The sequence below is a fragment of the Heterodontus francisci genome, chromosome 27, assembly GCF_036365525.1.
Source record: "Heterodontus francisci isolate sHetFra1 chromosome 27, sHetFra1.hap1, whole genome shotgun sequence".
Classification (NCBI taxonomy): Eukaryota; Metazoa; Chordata; class Chondrichthyes; order Heterodontiformes; family Heterodontidae; genus Heterodontus; species Heterodontus francisci.
Genome location: NC_090397.1, coordinates 42,639,089 through 42,659,639, shown reverse-complemented (window position 1 = coordinate 42,659,639; position 20,551 = coordinate 42,639,089). Strand labels below are relative to the sequence as shown.

At 42.6% G+C, this 20,551-nt stretch overlaps 1 protein-coding gene across 1 annotated transcript in view; it reads left to right on the top strand.

Annotated features, from left to right (window-relative positions):
* The window catches only part of LOC137384768 (guanine nucleotide-binding protein G(i) subunit alpha-1), a 62,361-nt gene that overhangs the window by 31,713 nt on the left and 10,097 nt on the right, over positions 1-20,551 (top strand). The window contains exons 4-6 of the mRNA XM_068059203.1: positions 12,321-12,478; positions 13,505-13,633; positions 14,831-14,960. Of these exons, the coding sequence (XP_067915304.1) occupies positions 12,321-12,478; positions 13,505-13,633; positions 14,831-14,960 (417 nt within the window). The remainder of the gene's footprint in view (positions 1-12,320; positions 12,479-13,504; positions 13,634-14,830; positions 14,961-20,551) is intronic.

Here is a 20,551-nt window from a genome sequence, read left to right as displayed (position 1 = left end):
CTTAATAGTTTATTAAACCAACATCACAGTAAGAAGAAAGGAATAATGTATTAATTGTTCATTTCAGTTTCCATATGAAGTGTTCTCAGAAGAAAACCAACTTGTGTTGCAGTCAGTGAAAGCTTTTTAATGTGTTTTGAAGAAATTGTGCCATACTGCAAGTTTATTGAACACCTATTTGCAATGAGCAGTGTAATTATTCTTCCCAAAACCACTTTTTTTTCTTTCGCTAGTCTTACAGTTCCAATGTACAGAAACATTTTTCAAGAAGTGAAATGTAATAATTAGTGACTAATATGCATGTATGTTGACCTCCTGGTTTGTAAGTTACATAACTAGTATACAGCAAAATCTGGGTACTTGAATGGCATCTATATTTTTAAAAACAAATTGGGAAGAACTTAATTTTGTTCCTCTTCAATTAAAGAAGGCACACTATTTTTTAAATAACTTTCTTTTCAGAAGGTAATATTGTGAATAGAAAACATTTTAATAGTTCTAGATCTTAATATTTTATAAATAGAGGCATTGAATATAAAAGCAAAGCAATCATGCTAGAACTTTATCACTCACCTAGTTAGGCTTCAGTTGGCGTATTGTGGACAAATCTAGGCACCACACTTCAGGAAAGATGTAAAGGCAATAAAAAAGCTGACAGTGGCGGTTTACCAGTGTGTTACCAGAAATGAGAGGCTTCAGTTATGAGATGTTAGGACTGTTTTTCTTGGAACAGAGAAGGTTAAGAGGTGAGTTGGAGGTAATCATGATGGGTTTTGATAGAGCAAATGGAGAAAAACTGTTCCATCTGGCAAATGGGTCAATTACCAGAGGTCATAGATTTAAAATCATTGGCAAACAATCTGGATGGTGGGTGAGGGGGATATTTTTCACTGAATTGTCAAGATCTGGAATACTCCACCTGAAATGTTGGTGGAAGCTGGTTCTATAAATAAATTTAAACAGGGAGTTGGATAGGTACTTGAAGATGAGGAACTTGCAGGATTACAGACAAAAAGGGATATGGGACTAAGCGCAACTGTTCTTTCATAGAGCCAACACAGGCACGATGGACCGAATAGCCGCCTTCTGTGGTGTAAGTTTTTGTGTTTCAGTGTACTGGCAGCACTTTACTATAGAGCTCGTTCATCTTTTAAAACTGACTGTTATCTAGTCGAACGCCTTGAGGTACAGCCAATATAGCAAAACCTAAAAGGTCTCCTTACCTAACTGTACTGAAACTGTAGCTTTTAATAATTGTTCCAGCATTTTACTTGGAAGTATCGGGTGAATATATAAAATGTCACATGACAGATTTTAGGGATAGTCTGTACCATTTTTCAAAAACATTTACTGTTAGACTTGCTTATTTACTCCCTGGGCAATTTTTTCCCCCTAAAATATTACCTTTTCTGATCTAAATTCTCCATGTTCGTTCTCCCTCAAAATTTTTGAACTTGACCGTCTGGCTGCAAGGCAAGGCTGCCATCTTTTTTAATTATAGGCAGGCTGACTGCTTAATTAACTGGCCAGTGTGGGTAACACTGTGGATCATTAGTTGTCTTGTGCAGATATCTAACCAGCAAAACATTGCACATTGTAATTTTCAAACAACTATGTACGCACAGTTATTCCACTGAAGCTCCACTACCCAATATATAAGTGGTAGCCTTGACTTGTATTTCAGAGAACTACTTTAATTTAAGGGAGATGGCGGCGTCCAGGGCGGTGGACGCGTAAGGATGGGAGAGGGATTCACCGCAGAGAGAGGGCGAATGGCTGCCAATCCGGGATAGAAATGCTGATGAAGACCCTGCCAGTGGACCAAGCTTGGCCAACTGGACAGGAAGGCCACATGGCTGTGTTCGGGGAGCCCGTCCATGGCGGCGATCAGGATGAAGAGCTGCCAAATGGTCCCGGCAGCGGCTCCCGCTCACTCGGCGACTCCGCGCTGTTTTCACGCAAACTTTCCCCACAACTCCGGCTCGGCTCCCGGATCCCGATCCCAGTAGCAGTACATCATTGTAAAAGGGACAATGGTGGCAGCTGATGAAATGTTTTATTACCTGCACCCCCTCACCCTCCCAGCTCACCCCCCTCGCACCCCCTCCCCCTGCACCCCTCTCCCCTACCCTCTGCAGCCCCCTTCCCACCACCTTCCCTCCACCCCTTCCCACCGCACCCCTCCTCCTCGCACCCCCTTCCCCCCCATCTCCTCCCACCAGCATCCACCTACCCCTGTGTAGGGGCCCTAACAACCCCACTGCCTTGTGGGCATCTCGGGAGAGACCAAGGCTAAGGGAGTAAACCCGAACAGAAAATCCGGAGCGGAACCCCAAAGGCGGTCATGTGTCACTTTTGGCATGTTTCCGGCAGTTCCTGCAGCCATACCGGTGCCAAACATCATGCTCTGCACTCCTTTGGGCCCCACCAGGAAGGCCGAGAGGGGGGTTTTGACGCTTGGGCAACTCTCAACCTCCATACATACGCCATGGAGAGGTCACTCCATGGTCGCCTCACAGCGACCAAATCAACAAGGAAGGCAGCAGTTGCGGGTTATAAGTCCAGCTCAATTGGCATAGAGATTGGGTACCACAGGTTGACTTTGTCGGTGGGAGAGTTCATCGCATCTCACTGGACAGCTACTGCCCGCCTCAAACCGGGCAGCCCCCGGTCAGTAAGGTTCTGTCCCGCCACAGTCCACCTGCCTCAGTGGGTGCTTGGAGCTCAGGGTCATTGCCCGACAAGTGGACTGTAACACTGCACCAAACAGCACAACCAAAAAAGGGAAGAAGGTACCAGCCCTTCGTTTTGCAAGCTGGAACGTCAGAACTGTGTGTCCTGGCCTGTCGGAAGACCTTACACAAATCAACGATTCTCGGTAGACCGCCATCATTAACAACGAGCTCAGTAGACTCAATGTAGACATTGCAGCACTCCAGGAGACACTCCTCCCTGCGAGCGGATCTCTAAGCTAGCAAGGCTGCACCTTCTGGCAGGGTAGGGATCCTGAAGAACCAAGACAGCATGGAGTGGACTTCGCCATCAGAAACTCTTTGCTCAGCATGATAGAGCCACCTACAAATGGCTCGGAACGCATACTGTCCATCCGACTGTTCACCGCCTCTGTTCCAGTACACCTACTCAGCATCTATGCTCCAATACTCTGCTCCCCACCTGAAGCTAAAGACCAGTTCTACGAGGAACTCCATAATATCATTAGTAGCATCCCGAACACCTGTTCCTGTTGGGGGACTTTAATGCCAGTGTTGGGGCCGACCGTGACTCATGGCCCTCCTGCCTTGGGCGCTATGGCATTGGTAGGATGAATGAGAATGCACAGAGACTGCTTGAGTTGTGTACCTATCATAACCTCTGCATCGCCAACTCATTCTTTCTCACAAAACCCTGTCACCAGGTTTCTTGAAGGCACCCAAGATCACGTCGTTGGCACCAGCTGGACCTCATCGTCACAAGGCAAGCCTCTTTAATCAGCGTTCAAATCACACGCAGCTTCCACAGTGCGGACTGCGACACCGACCACTCCCTGGTGTGCAGCAAGGTTAGCCTCAAACCATAGAAGCTGCATCACTCCAAGCAGAAGGGCCGCCCGCGCATCAGCACTAGCAGAATTTCTCATCCACAGCTGTTACGTAAGTTTCTAAATTCACTTGAAAAAGCCCTTCAAAACATTCCTCAGAGGATGCAGAGACCAAGTGGGCCCACATCAGAGACGCCATCTATGACTCAGCAATGACCACCTATGGCAAACGTGTGAAGCGGAATGCTGACTGGTTTCAATCTCACATTGAAGAGCTGGAACCTGTCATAGCCGCTAAGCACATTGCACTGCTGAACTACAAGCAAGCCCCCAGCGAGTTAACATCCGTAGCTCTTAAAGCAGCCAGAAGCGCTGCACAAAGAACAGCCAGGCGCTGCGCAAATGACTACTGGCAACACCTATGCAGTCATATTCAGCTGGCCTCCGGCACCAGAAATATCAGAGGAATGTATGATGGCATTAAGAGAGCTTTTGGGCCAACCATCAAGAAGATTGCCCCCCTCAAATCTAAATCAGGGGACACAATCACTGACCAACGCAAGCAAATGGACCGCTGGGTGGAACTCTACCTAGAACTGTACTCCAGGGAAAATGTTGTCACTGAGACCGCCCTCAATGCAGTCCAGTCTCTACCAGTCATGATTAGCTGGACGTACAGCGAACAAAATCGGAAATCAGTGATGCCATTGATTCTCTAGCCAGTGGAAAAGCCCCTGGGAAAGATGGCATTACCCCTGAAATCGAGTGCCAAGCCTGCTATACTTTCAGCACTGTATGAACTGCTTTGCCTGTGCTGGGACGATGGAGCAGTACCACAGGACATGTGCGATGCCAATATCATCACCCTCTATAAGAACAAGGGTGACCGCGGTGACTGCAACAACTACCGTGGAATCTCACTGCTCAGCATAGTGGGGAAAGTCTTCGCTCGAGTCATTTTAAACAGAAAGCTGGCTGAGCGTGTCTACTCTAAGGCACAGTGTGGCTTTCAAGCAGAGAGATCCACCATTGACATGCTGTTCTCCCTTCGCCAGCTACAGGAGAAATGCAGTGAACAATAGATGCCCCTCTACGTTGCTTTCATTGATCTCACCAAAGCCTTTGACCTAGTCAGCAGACGTGGTCTCTTCAGACTGCTAGACAAGATTGGATGCCCACCAAAGCTACGAAGTATCATCACCTCATTCCATGACAATATGAAAGGCACAATTCAGCATAGCAGCGCCTCATCAGACCCCTTTCCTATCCTGAGTGGCGTGACACATGGCTGTGTTCTCGCACCTACACTTTGGGATCTTCTCCCTGCTTCTCTCAGTGCGTTCAAGTCTTCAGAAGAAGGAATTTTCCTCCACACGCGATCAGGTGGCAGGTTGTTCAGCCTTGCCCATCGAAGAGCGAAGACCAAAGTTCGGAAAGTCCTCATCAGGGAACTCCTCTTTGCTGATGATGCTGCATTAACATCTCACACTGAAGAGTGTCTGCAGAGACTCATCGACAGGGTTGCGGCTGCCTACACCGCATTTGGCCTAACCATCAGCCTCAAGAAAACTAACATCATGGGAAGGACGTCAGAAATGCCCCATCCATAAATATCAGCGACCACACTCTGGAAGTGGTTCAAGAGTTCACCTACCTAGGCTCAACTATCACTAGTAACCTGTCTCTCGATGCAGATTTCAACAAGCGCATGGGGAAGTCTTCCTCTGCTATGTCCAGACTGGCCAAGAGAGTGTGGGAAAATGGCGCACTGACACAGAACACGAAAGTCCAAGTGTATCAAGCCTGTGTCCTCCATACCTTGCTCTACGGCAGCGAGGCCTGGACAACGTGGGGCGGCGCAGTGGTTAGCACCGCAGCCTCACAGCTCCAGCGACCCGGGTTCAATTCCGCGTACTGCCTGTGTGGAGTTTGCAAGTTCTCCCTGTGTCTGCGTGGGTTTCCTCCGGGTGCTCCGGTTTCCTCCCACATGCCAAAGACTTGCAGGTTGATAGGTAAATTGGCCATTAGAAATTGCCCCTAGTATAGGTAGGTGGTAGGGATAATATAGGGACAGGTGGGGATGTGGTAGGAATATGGAATTAGTGTAGGATTAGTATAAACGGGTGGTTGATGGTTGGCACAGACTCGGTGGGCCGAAGGAAGGGCCTGTTTCAGTGCTGTATCTCTTTAAAAAAAAACGTACGTCAGCCAAGAGCAACGTCTCCATTCATTCCATCTTCGCTGCCTCCGGAGAATCCTTGGCATCAGGTGGCAGGACCATATCTCCAACACAGAAGTCCTCGAGGCGGCCAACATCCCCAGCATATATACACTACTAAGTCAGCGGTGCCTGAGATGGCTTGGCCATGTGAGCCGCATGGAAGATGGCAGGATCCCCAAGGACACATTGTACAGCGAGCTCGTCACTGGTATCAGACCCGCCGGCCGTCCTTGTCTCCGCTTTTAAAGATGTCTGCAAATGCGACATGAAGTCCTGTGACATTGATCACAAGTCGTGGGAGTCAGTTGCCAGCGATCGCCAGAGCTGGCGGGCAACCATGAAGGCGGGGCTAAAGTGTGGCGAGTCGAAGAGATTTAGCAGTTGGCAGGAAAAAAGACAGAAGCGCAAGGAGAGAACCAACTGTGTTAGAGCCCCGACAACCAATTTTATCTGCAGCACCTGTGGAAGAGTCTGTCACTCTAGAATTGGCTTTTATAGCCACTCCAGGCGCTGCTTCACAAACCACTGACCACCTCCAGGCGCTTATCCATTGTCTTTCGAGACTAGGAGGCCAAAGAAGAAGCCTTGACTTGTATTTCAGAGAGCTGCTTTAATTTGATGTTCAAAACTGGAGCCATTAGCCATGTTAATTTACTATGTAATACAGTGGCTAAGTAAGACGAAGGAAGCAGCAGTTAATATTCCAGCATTTTATGTTCTGTTACAGCCAAGATGAGACGAGTGCATTGTTAATTCAGCCCCGCTTCTCCACAGGTCACAACATATATTTAAATTTCCCACTTAACGAAACAATCAATCATATACTCTACTTTTTGCCAGAATAAAGCACACCAACCAGGTTACTTGAATAAACAGCAAAATTATCAATTTATTATAAACCAAGCCTTAACCAGTAATGAAGCAAACATATGCATGAATTGAAATATTAAAATTCCTTATTTATCCCAGCCCCTTCGTGCGCGCACACAGACGTGCACAACTGGTTAACTGGGGAAAAAAGGATATTTGTTTACTAAAGGAGGAATACAAAAAAAAACTTATGCCGTAAAGAAGGTATGGAAAGATGTCCATTGTTGGTTAGGCGTCCCAAATGCGAATAGGAGGCTGCCACTAAGATCAGTCCCTTCCAGGCGATGTTGAAGATCAGTATGTGTCTGCTTTCAAGAAATGTAGCTACAGGTGGCTTCACGTAGGTTTTACATCTGGTGTGCAACAACAAAGGTTTCAATTCTCTCTCATTTGATGCAAAGTTCCTTCAAACATGCAGGTTTTCTTCAAATGCAGGAGGGAACAGGAAACCCGCTTGATGCAGGATTTACTTTTCAAGAGAAAGATGGGCTGTTTGGATCTTTTTCTGTTCTCCTGGCAGATCAATAAGCAAACTCCAACTGGCTTTTTTCACAGTTCAAAATGAAACTAAAACCTCTCCAGAGGCAAGTCATGTGACATCTGTAAATCCTGGCTTGTCAGTTCTTTGCAAATATCCCTTCAGGTCAAAACACAAACCCCTGCTGAGTTCTTTGCAAACAGGTGCCTTCCAGTAAACCTTGTTTATATTCAGTCCAAACCTTCTGGTAACTTTTTGAAAACACACCCAAAGATCAGCTTCTTCGGAATTGCAGCATCTATGGAATCCCTTTTCCGTTGTAAATTATAGATTTGCAAATTTTAACAAAAAATGGATACCCTCATAATTTGGATTCGTTGAAAACACAGCTGATAAAACAATACAGCTAAATGGTTCAACCAACTGTCCATTTAGCAGAAAATTTTGTTTTTTAAATAGTAAATGACTGTCATTTTAGGGAAGATGGCTCAGGTGTTACTTTAGTTATCTATAATCAAACATTGTGACTGGGGTGTGTGTGTGTCTAATGGCAGTCTTGATGCTGGGCTTTCAGCTATCTTAAATTGGTTTGCATATCATGCAAACTTCAAAGCAAACTCGTTATGACCTAAATGGGTAGCAGAAACTAAAAAACTTTTCAGTAATAAGGTCTTCAAAAACTACTTGATTGACGATACCTCTTCTCTTATCTCCTGTTCTGTGACCTGATTATTTTTCACCCCTCTGTGAATTGCCTTGGGATAGTTAGCTACCTTTGAAAAGGTGCTAGCTTGGCCAAGTGCTTCTATGCTGAGAAAACAGAGACACTTTATACCTCTTATTGCAGTGTACTTGGTGTTGCTATGACAATACCTAAACATAGGATTTTAATTGGATGCGCAATGGGATTGCTAGCATCATAATGCAAGTGAACATATTCTGTTACCAGTATAGAATGCCTGCTCATGAGTTGCACAGTTACATTAGTTGTAATTTATTTATAAATGGTAGCAAAAATTTGGTCAAATACAGAATGTGGGATAATGTTTCCATTTTGGGTGCAATCTGGAACTGTGCCTTAAATGCGCTTGAAATTATGTTGCTTAAGTTGCAGTTCAAGTTTCCAATTAAAATACATTTGCATAATGTAAAATCTTCAATGAACCAGCACAGTTGGGCAGCATAACAGAATGTAATTGTCTCTTTTTTTCTGTTTAAGTATTCCTTGTGATCTGGAGCAGATAGTCATAGAGATATACAGCACTGAAACAGGCCCTTCGGCCCACCGAGTCTGTGCCGACCAACAACCACCCATTTGTACTAATCCTACATTAATCCCATATTCCCTACCACATCCCCACCATTCTCCTACCACCTACCTACACTAGGAGCAATTTACAATGGCCGATTTATCTATTAAAAGTTAGAGATAGTATCAAACGTAAATAAAAGCATAGAATTGCGCCAAGGTGGGTGGCAGGTCAGAAATTTGGACAGAATAAAAAACTTCAAAGAATGACTAAGATTAATAAGGAGGGAAAAATTGGAGTACGAGAGAAAGCTAGCTAGAAATATAAAAACAAAGTACGAGTTTCTATAAATTTTTTAAAAAGAGTTAACAAAGTGAGTGTTGGTTGGGAAGAGAGTAAGTCTGGGGAATTAATAATGGAAAATAGAGATAGCAGATGAATTGAACAAGTATTTTGCATCAGTCTTCACTATAGAGAATACAAGTAACATCCCAGAAATAGCTGTAAATCAGGAAATGGGAGGGAGGAACTGAAGAAAATTACAATCTCCAGGGAAGTGGTACTGAGCAAATTGTTGGAGCTGTAAGCTGACAGGTCCCCAGGTCTTGATGGACATCATCCTATGGTCTTAAAAGAAGTGGCTAATGAGCTAGTTGATGCATTGCTTTTAATTGTCCAAGATTTCCTAGATTCGGGGAACGTTCCATTAGATTGGAAAATAGCGAACGTAACTCCTTTATTCAAAAAGGGAGGGAGACAGAAAGCAGGAAACTACAGGCCAGTTAGCTTAACATATTTTGTTTTCGTTCATGGCATCTGAGCGTCGCTAGCAAGGCCAGCATTTATTGCCCATCCCTAATTGCCCTTGAGAAGGTGGTGTTGAGCCGCTGCAGTCCATGTGGGGTAGGTACGCCCACAGTGCTGTCTCCTTATTTAAGGAAGGATGTAAATGCATTGGAAGCACTTGAGAAGGTTTATTAGACTAATACCTGGAATGTGCTGTATAACTCTATGTATGAATCGCAAAAGGTTAGTAAGGAGGTTTAGCAAGTAATTAGGGAAGCTAATCGAATGTTGTTGTGTATTGCGAGGGGAATTGAATACAATAATACGGAGACTGTGCTTCAGATTTAGTTTGAGATACAGCACTGAAACAGGCCCTTCGGCCCACCGAGTCTGTGCCGACCATCAACCGCCCATTTATACTAATCCTACACCAATTCCATATACGCACCACATCCCCACCTGTCCCTATATTTCCCTACCACCTACCTATACTAGGGCCAATTTTTATAATGGCCAAATTACCTATCAACCTGCAAGTCTTTGGCATGTGGGAGGAAACCGGAGCACCCGGAGGAAACCCACGCAGACACAGGGAGAACTTGTAAACTCCACACAGGCAGTACCCAGAATTGAACCCGGGTCGCTGGAGCTGTGAGGCTGCGGTGCTAACCACTGCGCCACTGTGCAGCCCCTCAGAGCATTGGTGAGATCACCTCTGGAGTACCCTATGCAATATTGGTCTCCTTATTTAAGGAAGGATGTAAATGCATTGGAAGCACTTGAGAAGATTTATTAGACTAATACCTGGAATGGGTGGGTTGTCTTATGACGAAAGGTTGGACAGGCTAGGCTTGTATCCGCTGGAGTTTAGAAGAGTAAGAGGCGATTTGATTGAAACATATAAGATCCTGAAGGGTCTTGACAGGGTGGATGTGGAAAGGATGGTTCCTGTTGTCGGAGAATCTAGAACTAGGGGTCACTGTTTAAAAATAAGGGGTCGCCCACTTAAAACAGAGATGAGAACATTTTTTCTTTGAGTGTCGTGAATCTTTGGAACTCTCTTACTTAAAAGGCGGTGGCAGCAGAGTCTTTGAATATTTTTAAGGCAGAGGTAGATAGATTCTTAATGAGCAAAGGTTATTGGGGGTAGGTGGGAATGTGGAGTTGAGGTTACAATCAGATCAGCCATGATCTTGTTGAATGGCAGAGCATGCTCAAGGGGCCTACTCCTGCTCCTTGTTCATATGTTTTAAAAGGGAATTTGGATATATACGTGAAAAAGAGAATTTTGCAGGGCTATGGGGAGCAGGAGAGTGAATCCAATTGTCTAACTCTTCCAAAGAGCTAACACAAATCCTTTGGGCCAAATGGCCTCCTGTGCTGTATGATGCTAAAAGCCTACCCCTGCTCCTAATTCGTATGTTTTATTAGTATAACTGGAAATGGTTTTATCACCAAAATAAACATTTTTAATAAGTTTCCAGTCCTTCACCGCCATTACAATACTGAACCATTTCCTAGTTTCATTAGTGTACACTAGTTAGTTTATAGTCAATTAAATCATTTTTGATAAAGCTTTTAAAATGTGCCTTCTAGTGCTTGTGCACCTAAGAAAATGACTGCAATTTGATGTTCCCTCACCAGCAGGATCTTACAATTTCAGGTTGGTGGGGAGGGTGGGAATGGGGATGGTCAGTTTTGTTGGCAGGGCCCAATCCAAATAAACTGAACCCTAGACCAGATCACAGCATGCACGGCCTTTGGTTCTGCAGGTGTACAACATGTAAACTGCACCGTAGGGTTTAGAGTAGGACTTTTGGATTACGTTGACTTTATCTTTTTCCCTTTTCACTTCTGCTTTGACTTGTTTTTTGGGGATAGATTTTTTTTGTAGGGTTAGATCAACAGGATGAGAGTGTGGATGATCTCACCCCCCACTGTCCATCTATGACTTGATTCATGTCGCAAGTTATTACACTGGTTACTTTCATCATTCTACTGATCCTACTTTGGCTTTATTGATAAATTTTCGATTTCTATTCCACGCATCTTGTCTCCCCTATCGAAAGGTTGTCCATTTAATGCATTTGAAATTTAACCCAATTGCACCTTGTTTCTTCATTCATAACTTTCACGCTCCTACCCATTCTGGATCGGAATTTGGTATGCCATAAAATTTACATACCTTTTCAAACTTTGAACTCTTTTTAGCTTGTTCTTTGTGGTAGGGTATTCTGGTAGCTCAATGTTTTGCCAGTTGAAACTGCAAACTCCAGGCTTCGGAACTGAAGAACCATTGGCTTGTGAGTACTACCAGCACCTGACGTCCAGTCTCAAGCGATAGTAAACTTGCCATATTTAAGGACAGCAGCCAGGAAGACCACCTTTTGATGCTCTGACTTCTAGCCACCAGCTTTAATGATTTAATAAGTTTACATTGGTGTTTCCAGTGGTTGTACAAAGCATTAATGTGAGACATGGCTGCAGCGCTAGGAACTACAACAAAATAAAAACATGTTATTTCATATAACAGAGCCTGTCAGAATTCCTAAAGATAATTTCAGTTTTATTTACATGTGCAATTTTTGTTTCTTCTATCCTCTTTAAAATAATGGGATATTTCAGCACAGATTTAATGTTAGAATTGAGTCTTCCTGTTGGGATACAATTTTTTCATTACCCTCAGGAAGCAGGTAAGTGTTATGTACTTTTGATACAACCATATTCAAATAAAGGTTGAGAAAGGGATTGTTTTGCATTATCACCATTTGGTTAACAACTGTTGCCACACTAACTCTGCGGTACAAAGCATGACCTGGTCCATAAAACAATCTGTTGGCATGCCCTGAGCAAACATTAGACCCAGTTACTGTCTCTGGATTTATACATAGGTATTTAGCTACAGTAACTTCTGCAGGATTATATATAGAACAGTCCCCTGTGATTTACAAAATGAGACTGTTTGAAACTCGACATCTTCAGGTTGACTCACTTCTTAAAGAAGCCGTTTGGCCTCCTACTTTGCTTTATTATGCAAGATGTAGAAAATGTTCCTTTAAAGGCTGACTTCAGGAAAATGATTAAATGGGGAAATTTGGAAAAGGGAGGAAGCTAGTCAACTCACTAAGGAACATGCTTGAAATCCTGTTTAATTTATAATACCAACATTTTCTTTAGGACGATGCTCGCCAGTTGTTTGTATTGGCTGGTGCAGCAGAAGAAGGGTTTATGACAGTGGAGCTTGCTGGAGTAATCAAGAGGCTCTGGAAGGATGGTGGTGTTCAGGCCTGCTTTAATAGGTCCAGAGAATATCAACTTAATGATTCTTCTGCATAGTAAGTATTGTATGCTGTGGTGTTCAAGATTACAGAAAATATGGAAGTGGAAACTGCTGCAGTGATCTAAAACTATTTTAGTGTAAAAATATATGTTAGCCTCATAACAACTGAAAGCTGTAGATACTTTATATTGTGGTTATTTTGCAGGCAGTCTGGGATTGTAACAGCCCCATGGTGTGTAGTGATTTGCCCATATTTTTCCTTGATAACTTGACCAAACTTTTGGTCATTCTTCAATATCTCTTCGTTTTGACTTGGCATTCTTTGTGCCTAATTGAAGTACTTGGGATGTTTTACTATATTAACACCACAATATAAATGCAAGCTTTTTTGTTTTAATATCCCTATTTAGCCACAGAAGTCTTGACGTTGATACTCCCTTTTAGGAATGTATTTATTATGTATTTATTTGGTATTTTATGTAATCACAATGTAAGTATATCAAATTTGCTTAAAAAAAAAAGGCATTCTTGCTGGCAAATCCAGCAAGTTTACATTTGGCTGCTTGAGGTATTTGCTTTGGAAACTGCCAACCAAACATTTCACCTGACGCCAACATAAAGGCAGAACTGAGAGTTGGGGCTTGAATCATCTAAAAAGAGGACGAAGGTGCTGCCTTAGACCTTAACACTCTGAGAGACGGGATATCTGACAGGTTTCCTACTCCGAAGTGACATCCAGAAACTGCAGTGGAAGTCTCCCTAAATCGATTATGACTGGATCAGGTTCAGTTATGATGCTACCAAGATGAATAGCATGCCAGTATTCACTGTCAAGGTGGACATTTAAATCATGCACATTAGGAAAGCACGAGAGGATAACTTGGAACAACACACCAGCAAGGAGTCAGACTTGGGTGAGAGGAGGAAACATTATGGAACATTGAATTTGCTACTTAAACTGAACATTATGCATTGGTTTTGCTAAAATTTCAAAGGACTGTGGAAATTTGAGTGTTGATGAAAAAAAGACTTGACACATCAAACACTGCAATGACTCGTTATTTCTCATTTTTATTCTTAGTTATCTGAATGACTTAGACAGAGTAGCACAAGCAAGTTACATTCCAACTCAACAAGATGTTCTAAGGACGAGAGTTAAAACAACAGGTATTGTGGAGACCCATTTCACATTTAAGGACCTGCATTTTAAGTAAGTACTGTAATTCTTTAAGCTGTTTTCATTCTATTTCAGTTATCTACTTCACTGACCATTGTACTTGAGTGATATTCTTAAATTTCAAATTGAATAAACAGAAGTTAAAGTCTACTAATAATTCTAGTAGCTGCATCATTAAAAATAATTGAATTGAACCGTTAATTATTTGGCCAAGTGGAGCTCAGTGCATTTATTAACTTAAATGACTTTGAATTAAGAGTAGGCTGTAAATAGTATATAATGTGTTTTCTTGTACAGTTCTAGTTTAAATAGCAGCATTTCTTATAAAATTGACTTTTTGTACACAGCATTCAATGTTGCAACAGCTGCTTAAGTGGTTAGAAAAATTAATCAAAGTGTAGACATATTTTGACAAGAATGTTTTCAATTTTTGTTATTGCAGAATACCCTAGAATATATGTCTTGCTTTTTGTTACTGGTTTTTGCTGGGATAAACTTGCCAGTAGAAGACTTGAATCTCCTAAAAAGAGGACAAAGGTGCCGTAAAGTGCAGTTAGAGTATATAAAAATGAATTTTGAAATAGAATGGAGGAGAGACACCAGGAAAGGCATGTGAATAGTGCAGTGGTTGTGTCTTGGGATTAGGGAGTTGGCTTTTTGATCAGCCCTTGCCAGATATGCAATGCCAGAATTGTTTGAAATGCAACATTTCCGATCAAGTCTTAAATTTTGGTTGGTTGAAATGTAATAAAATTTTAATACACAACCTAAAACAGTAAGGTTCTTTCAAGCAGAATAAATATAAAAGCATTGTTGAAACAGAAAAACAGGATCTACGTTGCATAAATTAGCTTGTCTTTAAACATCCTGTTAATTAGCTGCCTTCAGGCTGCATTCTTGAGTATTATTGCTTTATCAGCTCAAAACTTTGGCACTGTTTTGTAGGTCTTCAGAATATTGAAGGTTTCTTACTCTGAATAATCTCAAACATTTCTTAAGAGGGGTTGACATTGGACTTGTCTGTATTGCAATCAAGTGATGCAGTTCTGTTTGGTAGCTAGGTAGATGGATGTTACAGATGGAAGTACTGCTAGTGTGCTTCATTTACTTGGAAAGTCTACTTGTATTTTTACAAATATACCTGCTTTGGTAGCTTGCAATGGCAGTGTTCTGTACCATTTGAGAGAAGGCTTTTATAAATGGAAAATCTGTAATATGGTTTTCTCTTAGAATGTTTGATGTGGGTGGCCAGAGATCTGAGCGCAAAAAATGGATCCACTGCTTTGAAGGAGTAACTGCCATTATATTTTGTGTGGCACTCAGCGATTACGACCTTGTTCTTGCAGAGGATGAGGAAATGGTAAGTAGATAGATCAATTCTTCAGGATAAATATTTAAGGGAATCATGAATTAGGATGTAGTGTAAACCCAAGTGTTTACCTTTCTCATGCCTGCTCAAAATTAATTAATTCACAGGTAGGCGTGCTGCTTGTTGTTAAAGGCGATGTTGTCAGGTTCAGGTCGGGTAGCAGGCCTTTGCTGTACAGAAGCTTCTCAGTATCAAATTTGATTTGAATTATTTTAAGAGTGGCTGATAAATTGGCAGAATATTAAGAATGTGTTAACTGCCATTAAAATAATGCAGTTGATTATGTATTCAAGTCATGTTGGGGCTATAATTTGCAGACGTACTGATCCCTGACCTGATTGGAAACATTTCACTCAGTTATATCGGTCATAAAGTTTTCTCTGATAATGTGGCATATAATGACTACCGTAGGATGTTCACTTCACAAAGGAAGCTGGCAATAGCAATCCTTCTATTTGCAAAATTGGCACAGATCGTCGTCTTTTATTTTTTCCCTTCGCTTTCCTTAATTGCTTTCCAAAGATTTTACCCTCCTGATTTACTTTCTTCCGTTCGTTCTTCGTGTCAGATTGGCTCTGTTGGTACTACACTCACCTCCAAGTCGGAAGTTTTTAGGGGGGGTGGGGGTGTGGTGGGGGAGTCAACCCTCTAGTACAGACTTTGATCTTATAATCTAAGCTAACATTTGCATAACAGTTGCATAAACACAAGAAATGCTGGAAATACTCAGCAGATCTGGCAGCATCTGTGGAGAGAGAAGCAGAGTTAACGTTTCAGGTCAGTGACCCTTCTTCAGAACTGGCAAATGGTAGAAATGTAAAAGGTTATAAGCAAGTAAAGCTGGGGTGGGGCAAGAGATAACAAAGGAGAAGGTGTAGATAGGACAAGAATAGCTGACCAGAAGGTCGTGGAGTAAAGGCAAACAATATGTTAATAGTGTGTTGAAAGACAAAGCATTAGTACAGATAGGGTGTTAATGGACTGAAAATTGAACAGCCGCAAGTACAAACATGAAAAAAATCAGTGGGTAAGCAAACTGAACAAACTAAGATGAAATAAAATAAAACAAACACAAAAAAAGGAAAAAAAAAACTAAAAATAAAAGTAAAATGGGGGGCCCGTCATGCTCTGAAATTATTGAACTCAATGTTCAGTCCGGCAGGCTGTCGTGTGCCTATGACACACTACAGCCTGCCGGACTGAACATTGAATTAGAACAAAGAACAACAAAGAAAATTACTGCACAGGAACAGGCCCTTCGGCCTTCCAAGCCTGCGCCGATCCAGATCCTCTATCTAAACCTGTCGCCTATTTTCTAAGGGTCTGTATCTCTTTGCTTCCTGCCCATTCATGTATCTGTCTAGATACATCTTAAAAGACGCTATCGTGCCCGCGTCTACCACCTCCGCTGGCAACGCGTTCCAGGCACCCACCACCCTCTGTGTAAAGAACTTTCCACGCATATCCCCCCTAAACTTTTCCCCTCTTGCTTTGAACTTGTGACCCCTAGTAATTGAATCCCCCACTCTGGGGGGGAAAAAGCTTCTTGCTATCCACCCTGTCTATACCTCTCATGATTTTGTACACCTCAATCAGGTCCCCCCTCAACCTCCGTCTTTCTAATGAAAATAATCCTAATCTACTCAACCTCTCTTCATAGCTAGCACCCTCCATACCAGGCAACATCCTGGTGAATCTCCTCTGCACCCTCTCCAAAGCATCCACATCCTTTTGGTAATGTGGCGACCAGAACTGCACGCAGTATTCCAAATGTGGCCGAACCAAAGTCTTATACAACTGTAACATGACCTGCCAACTCTTGTACTCAATACCCCGTCCGATGAAGGAATGCATGCCGTATGCCTTCTTGACCACTCTATTGACCTGCGTTGCCACCTTCAGGGAACAATGGACCTGAACACCCAAATCTCTCTGCACATCAATTTTCCCCAGGACTTTTCCATTTATTGTATTGTTCACTCTTGAATTGGATCTTCCAAAATGCATCACCTCGCATTTGCTCGGATTGAACTCCATCTGCCATTTCTCTGCCCAACTCCCCAATCTGTCTATATTCTGCTGTATTCTCTGACTGTCCCCTTCACTATCTGTTACTCCACCAATCTTAGTGTCGTCTGCAAACTTGCTAATCAGACCACCTATACTTTCCTCCAAATCATTTATGTATATCACAAACAACAGTGGTCCCAGCACGGATCCCTGTGGAACACCACTGGTCACACGTCTCCATTTTGAGAAACTCCCTTCCACTGCTACTCTCTGTCTCCTGTTGCCCAGCCAGTTCTTTATCCATCTAGCTAGTAATTTCAGAGCATGACGGGGCCCGCCATTTTACTTTTATTTTTAGTTTTTTCTTTTTCCTTTTTTTATATATTTGTTTATTTTATTTCATCTTAGTTTGTTCAGTTTGCTTACCAATTTTTTTTTTTCATGTTTGTACTTGCGGCTGTTCAATTTTCAGTCCATTAACACCCTATCTGTACTAATGCTTTGTCTTTCAACACACCATTAACATATTGTTTGCATTTGCTCCAAGACCTTCTGGTCAGCTATTCTGTGACTTTGTCCTATCTACACCTTTTCCTTTGTTATCTCTTACCCCACCCCCGCTTTACTTGCTTATAACCTTTCACATTTCTAATATTTGCCAGTTCTGAAGAAGGGTCACTGACCTGAAACGTTAACTCTGCTTCTCTCTCCACAGATGCTGCCAGACCTGCTGAGTATTTCCAGCATTTCTTGTTTTTATTTCAGATTTCCAGCATCTGCAGTATTTTGCTTTTACTTAAATGTAGCACTTAGGGAGTGGTACATTGCTACACGTGCCATCTTTTGGATGGGGCACTAAACCAAAGTCCCGTCTGCCTGCTCAAGTAGATGAAACTAACCCGAAGACTAGTCGAAAAGGTGGGACTACTGAGTTCTAACCAACTTTCATCCCTCAATGAACGCTACGACCAAAGGACCATCTTGAAATTTTTCAGTTTGTAATCTAGCTGTTCACAAATTGTGTGTTGCATTTGAACAGTGACTGCTCTTTAGACTTGTGTTTTGGGATATTATGTGATGAGCCATTATATAGCTATAAATTCTATTATTTCTTGCTCTCCTTTCTGCTATTCTACCTTTTCTTCCCCACGCCTCATCCCATCTATCTTAACCCTGTGGCGAAAAGTCAAAACTATCCTTGTTTTGTATGCTGCATATTTTACTAGCTATTGATAAGGAAAGTGTCATGCAGGCTCCCACCAGCCAAGAATGAGGCACATTAATTTTGCCACATGGACATTAAATTTCAAATTGTTGCTGGGAAGAAAAGGCCTGTTACAAGGGCTTGTCACGCCCCTGGCTGGTAAGACATTTTTGCATATTAACAGACAGTGTTTGTAGACAAAGGACCATTCCCTGACACACAATACACAAAGCCAGAAGTGGTTATACCGGTTGGTCACGTGACTACCCTGCTGGGCAACTTGGGGAGTTTTAAATTGTAGAGACAGTGTTTGATCTGGCAGAAAGCAGAATGCTCCTGGACTGAAGCAGACCTCCTCTCCTGTCTGCTCCCTTCTCTTTCTCACGGAACTGAATCGCTCAAGACACATGAACCCCAAGAGAGAAAGGTCTCCGACAGCGAACAAGGTTTAAGAAATAAAAACAAATGCTGGAAATGCTCAGCAAGTCTGGCAGCATCTGTGAAGAGAGAAGCAGAGTTAACGTTTCAGTTCAGTGACCCTTCATCAGAACTGGCAAAGCCAGAAATGTAATAGGTTTAGGAATACTGGGCCCCAACGAAAAGCAAGACCTACCCACCATCAAGGACTCTGCAGTGAGCTCGAAGACCCGAACAAAAACTCTTCAGATATTGCCTCAAACTTTTCCACTTTATTTTTCTTCTCTCTTCTGTCTCTATTTGCATGTGTGTATCGCGTATGCATGCTTGTGTGGACGCGTTGTGTATCTATAGGCGTCAACCTAAATAGAGTTTTAAGTTTAATAAAATTTCACCTTTCTTCTTTAAACCTAAGAAAGCCTGTTTGTGCTCGTTTCTTTGCCTTATAATTGGAAAGCGGTGAACAAGGATTCAACAAGGGGGAGCTAAAAACAGTGTGTTTAAAAATAAAACCCTGTTACAGTAAGACCAGATGAAGGCTGAAAGGGAACCCCAAAGTCAAAACTATCCTTGTTTCGTATGCTGCATATTTTACTAGTTATTGATCAGGAAAGCAATTTGTTCCATCTCAGCTGATTTGTCCAGGAGGAATCGATGGTTTCCATTTCCTATCTGTTTCTTAAATACTTCCAGGTTTCTTGCATCCACTGCCTGGAAGTTCATTGCATGTGTTGATCATTCTGTGAAGAATGTCCTGACATCAGTACTTGATCTCCATTTTACTGAATTCCCCCTTGTCCTGTTGTCACTTTTTTTATGATGGATTTACGTTTTCTATACAGTTTACTATGTACTATGCCTCCTAAGACCCCTTCTTTTCACATCTGAATATCCCAGGTTTTCAGTCTTTTCTCATGTCTGTCTCTAGACACTAGAAAGCAGCATCATAGCTCTTCCTGTTCAGGATATCCTAAAGCTTAAATGTCTTCCTTACGTGTTGGTGACCAACATTGGATGCAGTATGCGCATGCAATCTGATCAAAATACAATAGCAAAATATCCTGCAGCCATATGGTTTACTGCATCTTTGCATTTTGATTGTGACCACACAGCTTGTATTTTTTCAACTTTAAGCAGAACTAGTGAACAGTTACATTTGTAGGTTCTTGATGGTCAAATCTTCAGTGTACGCAAAATACATTTTCTTAAAGTTAGTGAACTCTGATAGAATCACAGAATTGTTACGGCACAGAGGGAGCCCATTCGGCCCATGTCTGCACCAGCTTTCCGAATGAGCGATTCACCTAGTGCCATTTCCCCGCCTTCTCCCCGTAACCCTGCATATCCTTCCTTTTCATTAGTAACAGTTTTGTCCAGTTATACTTTTATTCTAGAGGCTAATTTGGACCAGTTAAAACAAAAGCAAAATACTGCAGTTTCTGGAGATCTGAAATAAAACAAAAATTGCTGTCTGGCAGCATCTGTGGAGAGAGAGAGAGAGATTTAATATTTAGCAGTTCTGATGAAAGGTCACAGACCTGAAATATTAACTTTTTTTATTCATGGGATTTGGGTGTCTTTGGTCAGGCCAGCATTTATTGCCCATCCCTAATTGCCCTTGAGAAGGTGGTGGTGAGCTGCCTTCTTGAACCGCTGCAGTCCATTTGGGTAGGTACACCCACAGTGCTGTTGGGAAGGGAGTTCCAGGATTTTGACCCAGCGACAGTGAAGGAACGGTGATATAATTCCAAGTCAGGATGGTGTGTGACTTGGAGGGGAACTTGCAGGTGATGGTGTTCCCATGCATTTGCTGCCCTTGTCCTTCTAGTTGGTAGAGGTCGCGGGTTTGGAAGGTGCTGTCTAAGGAGCCTTGGTGCATTGCTGCAGTGCATCTTGTAGATGGTACACACTGCTGCCACTGTGTGTCGGTGGTGGAGGGAGTGAATGTTTG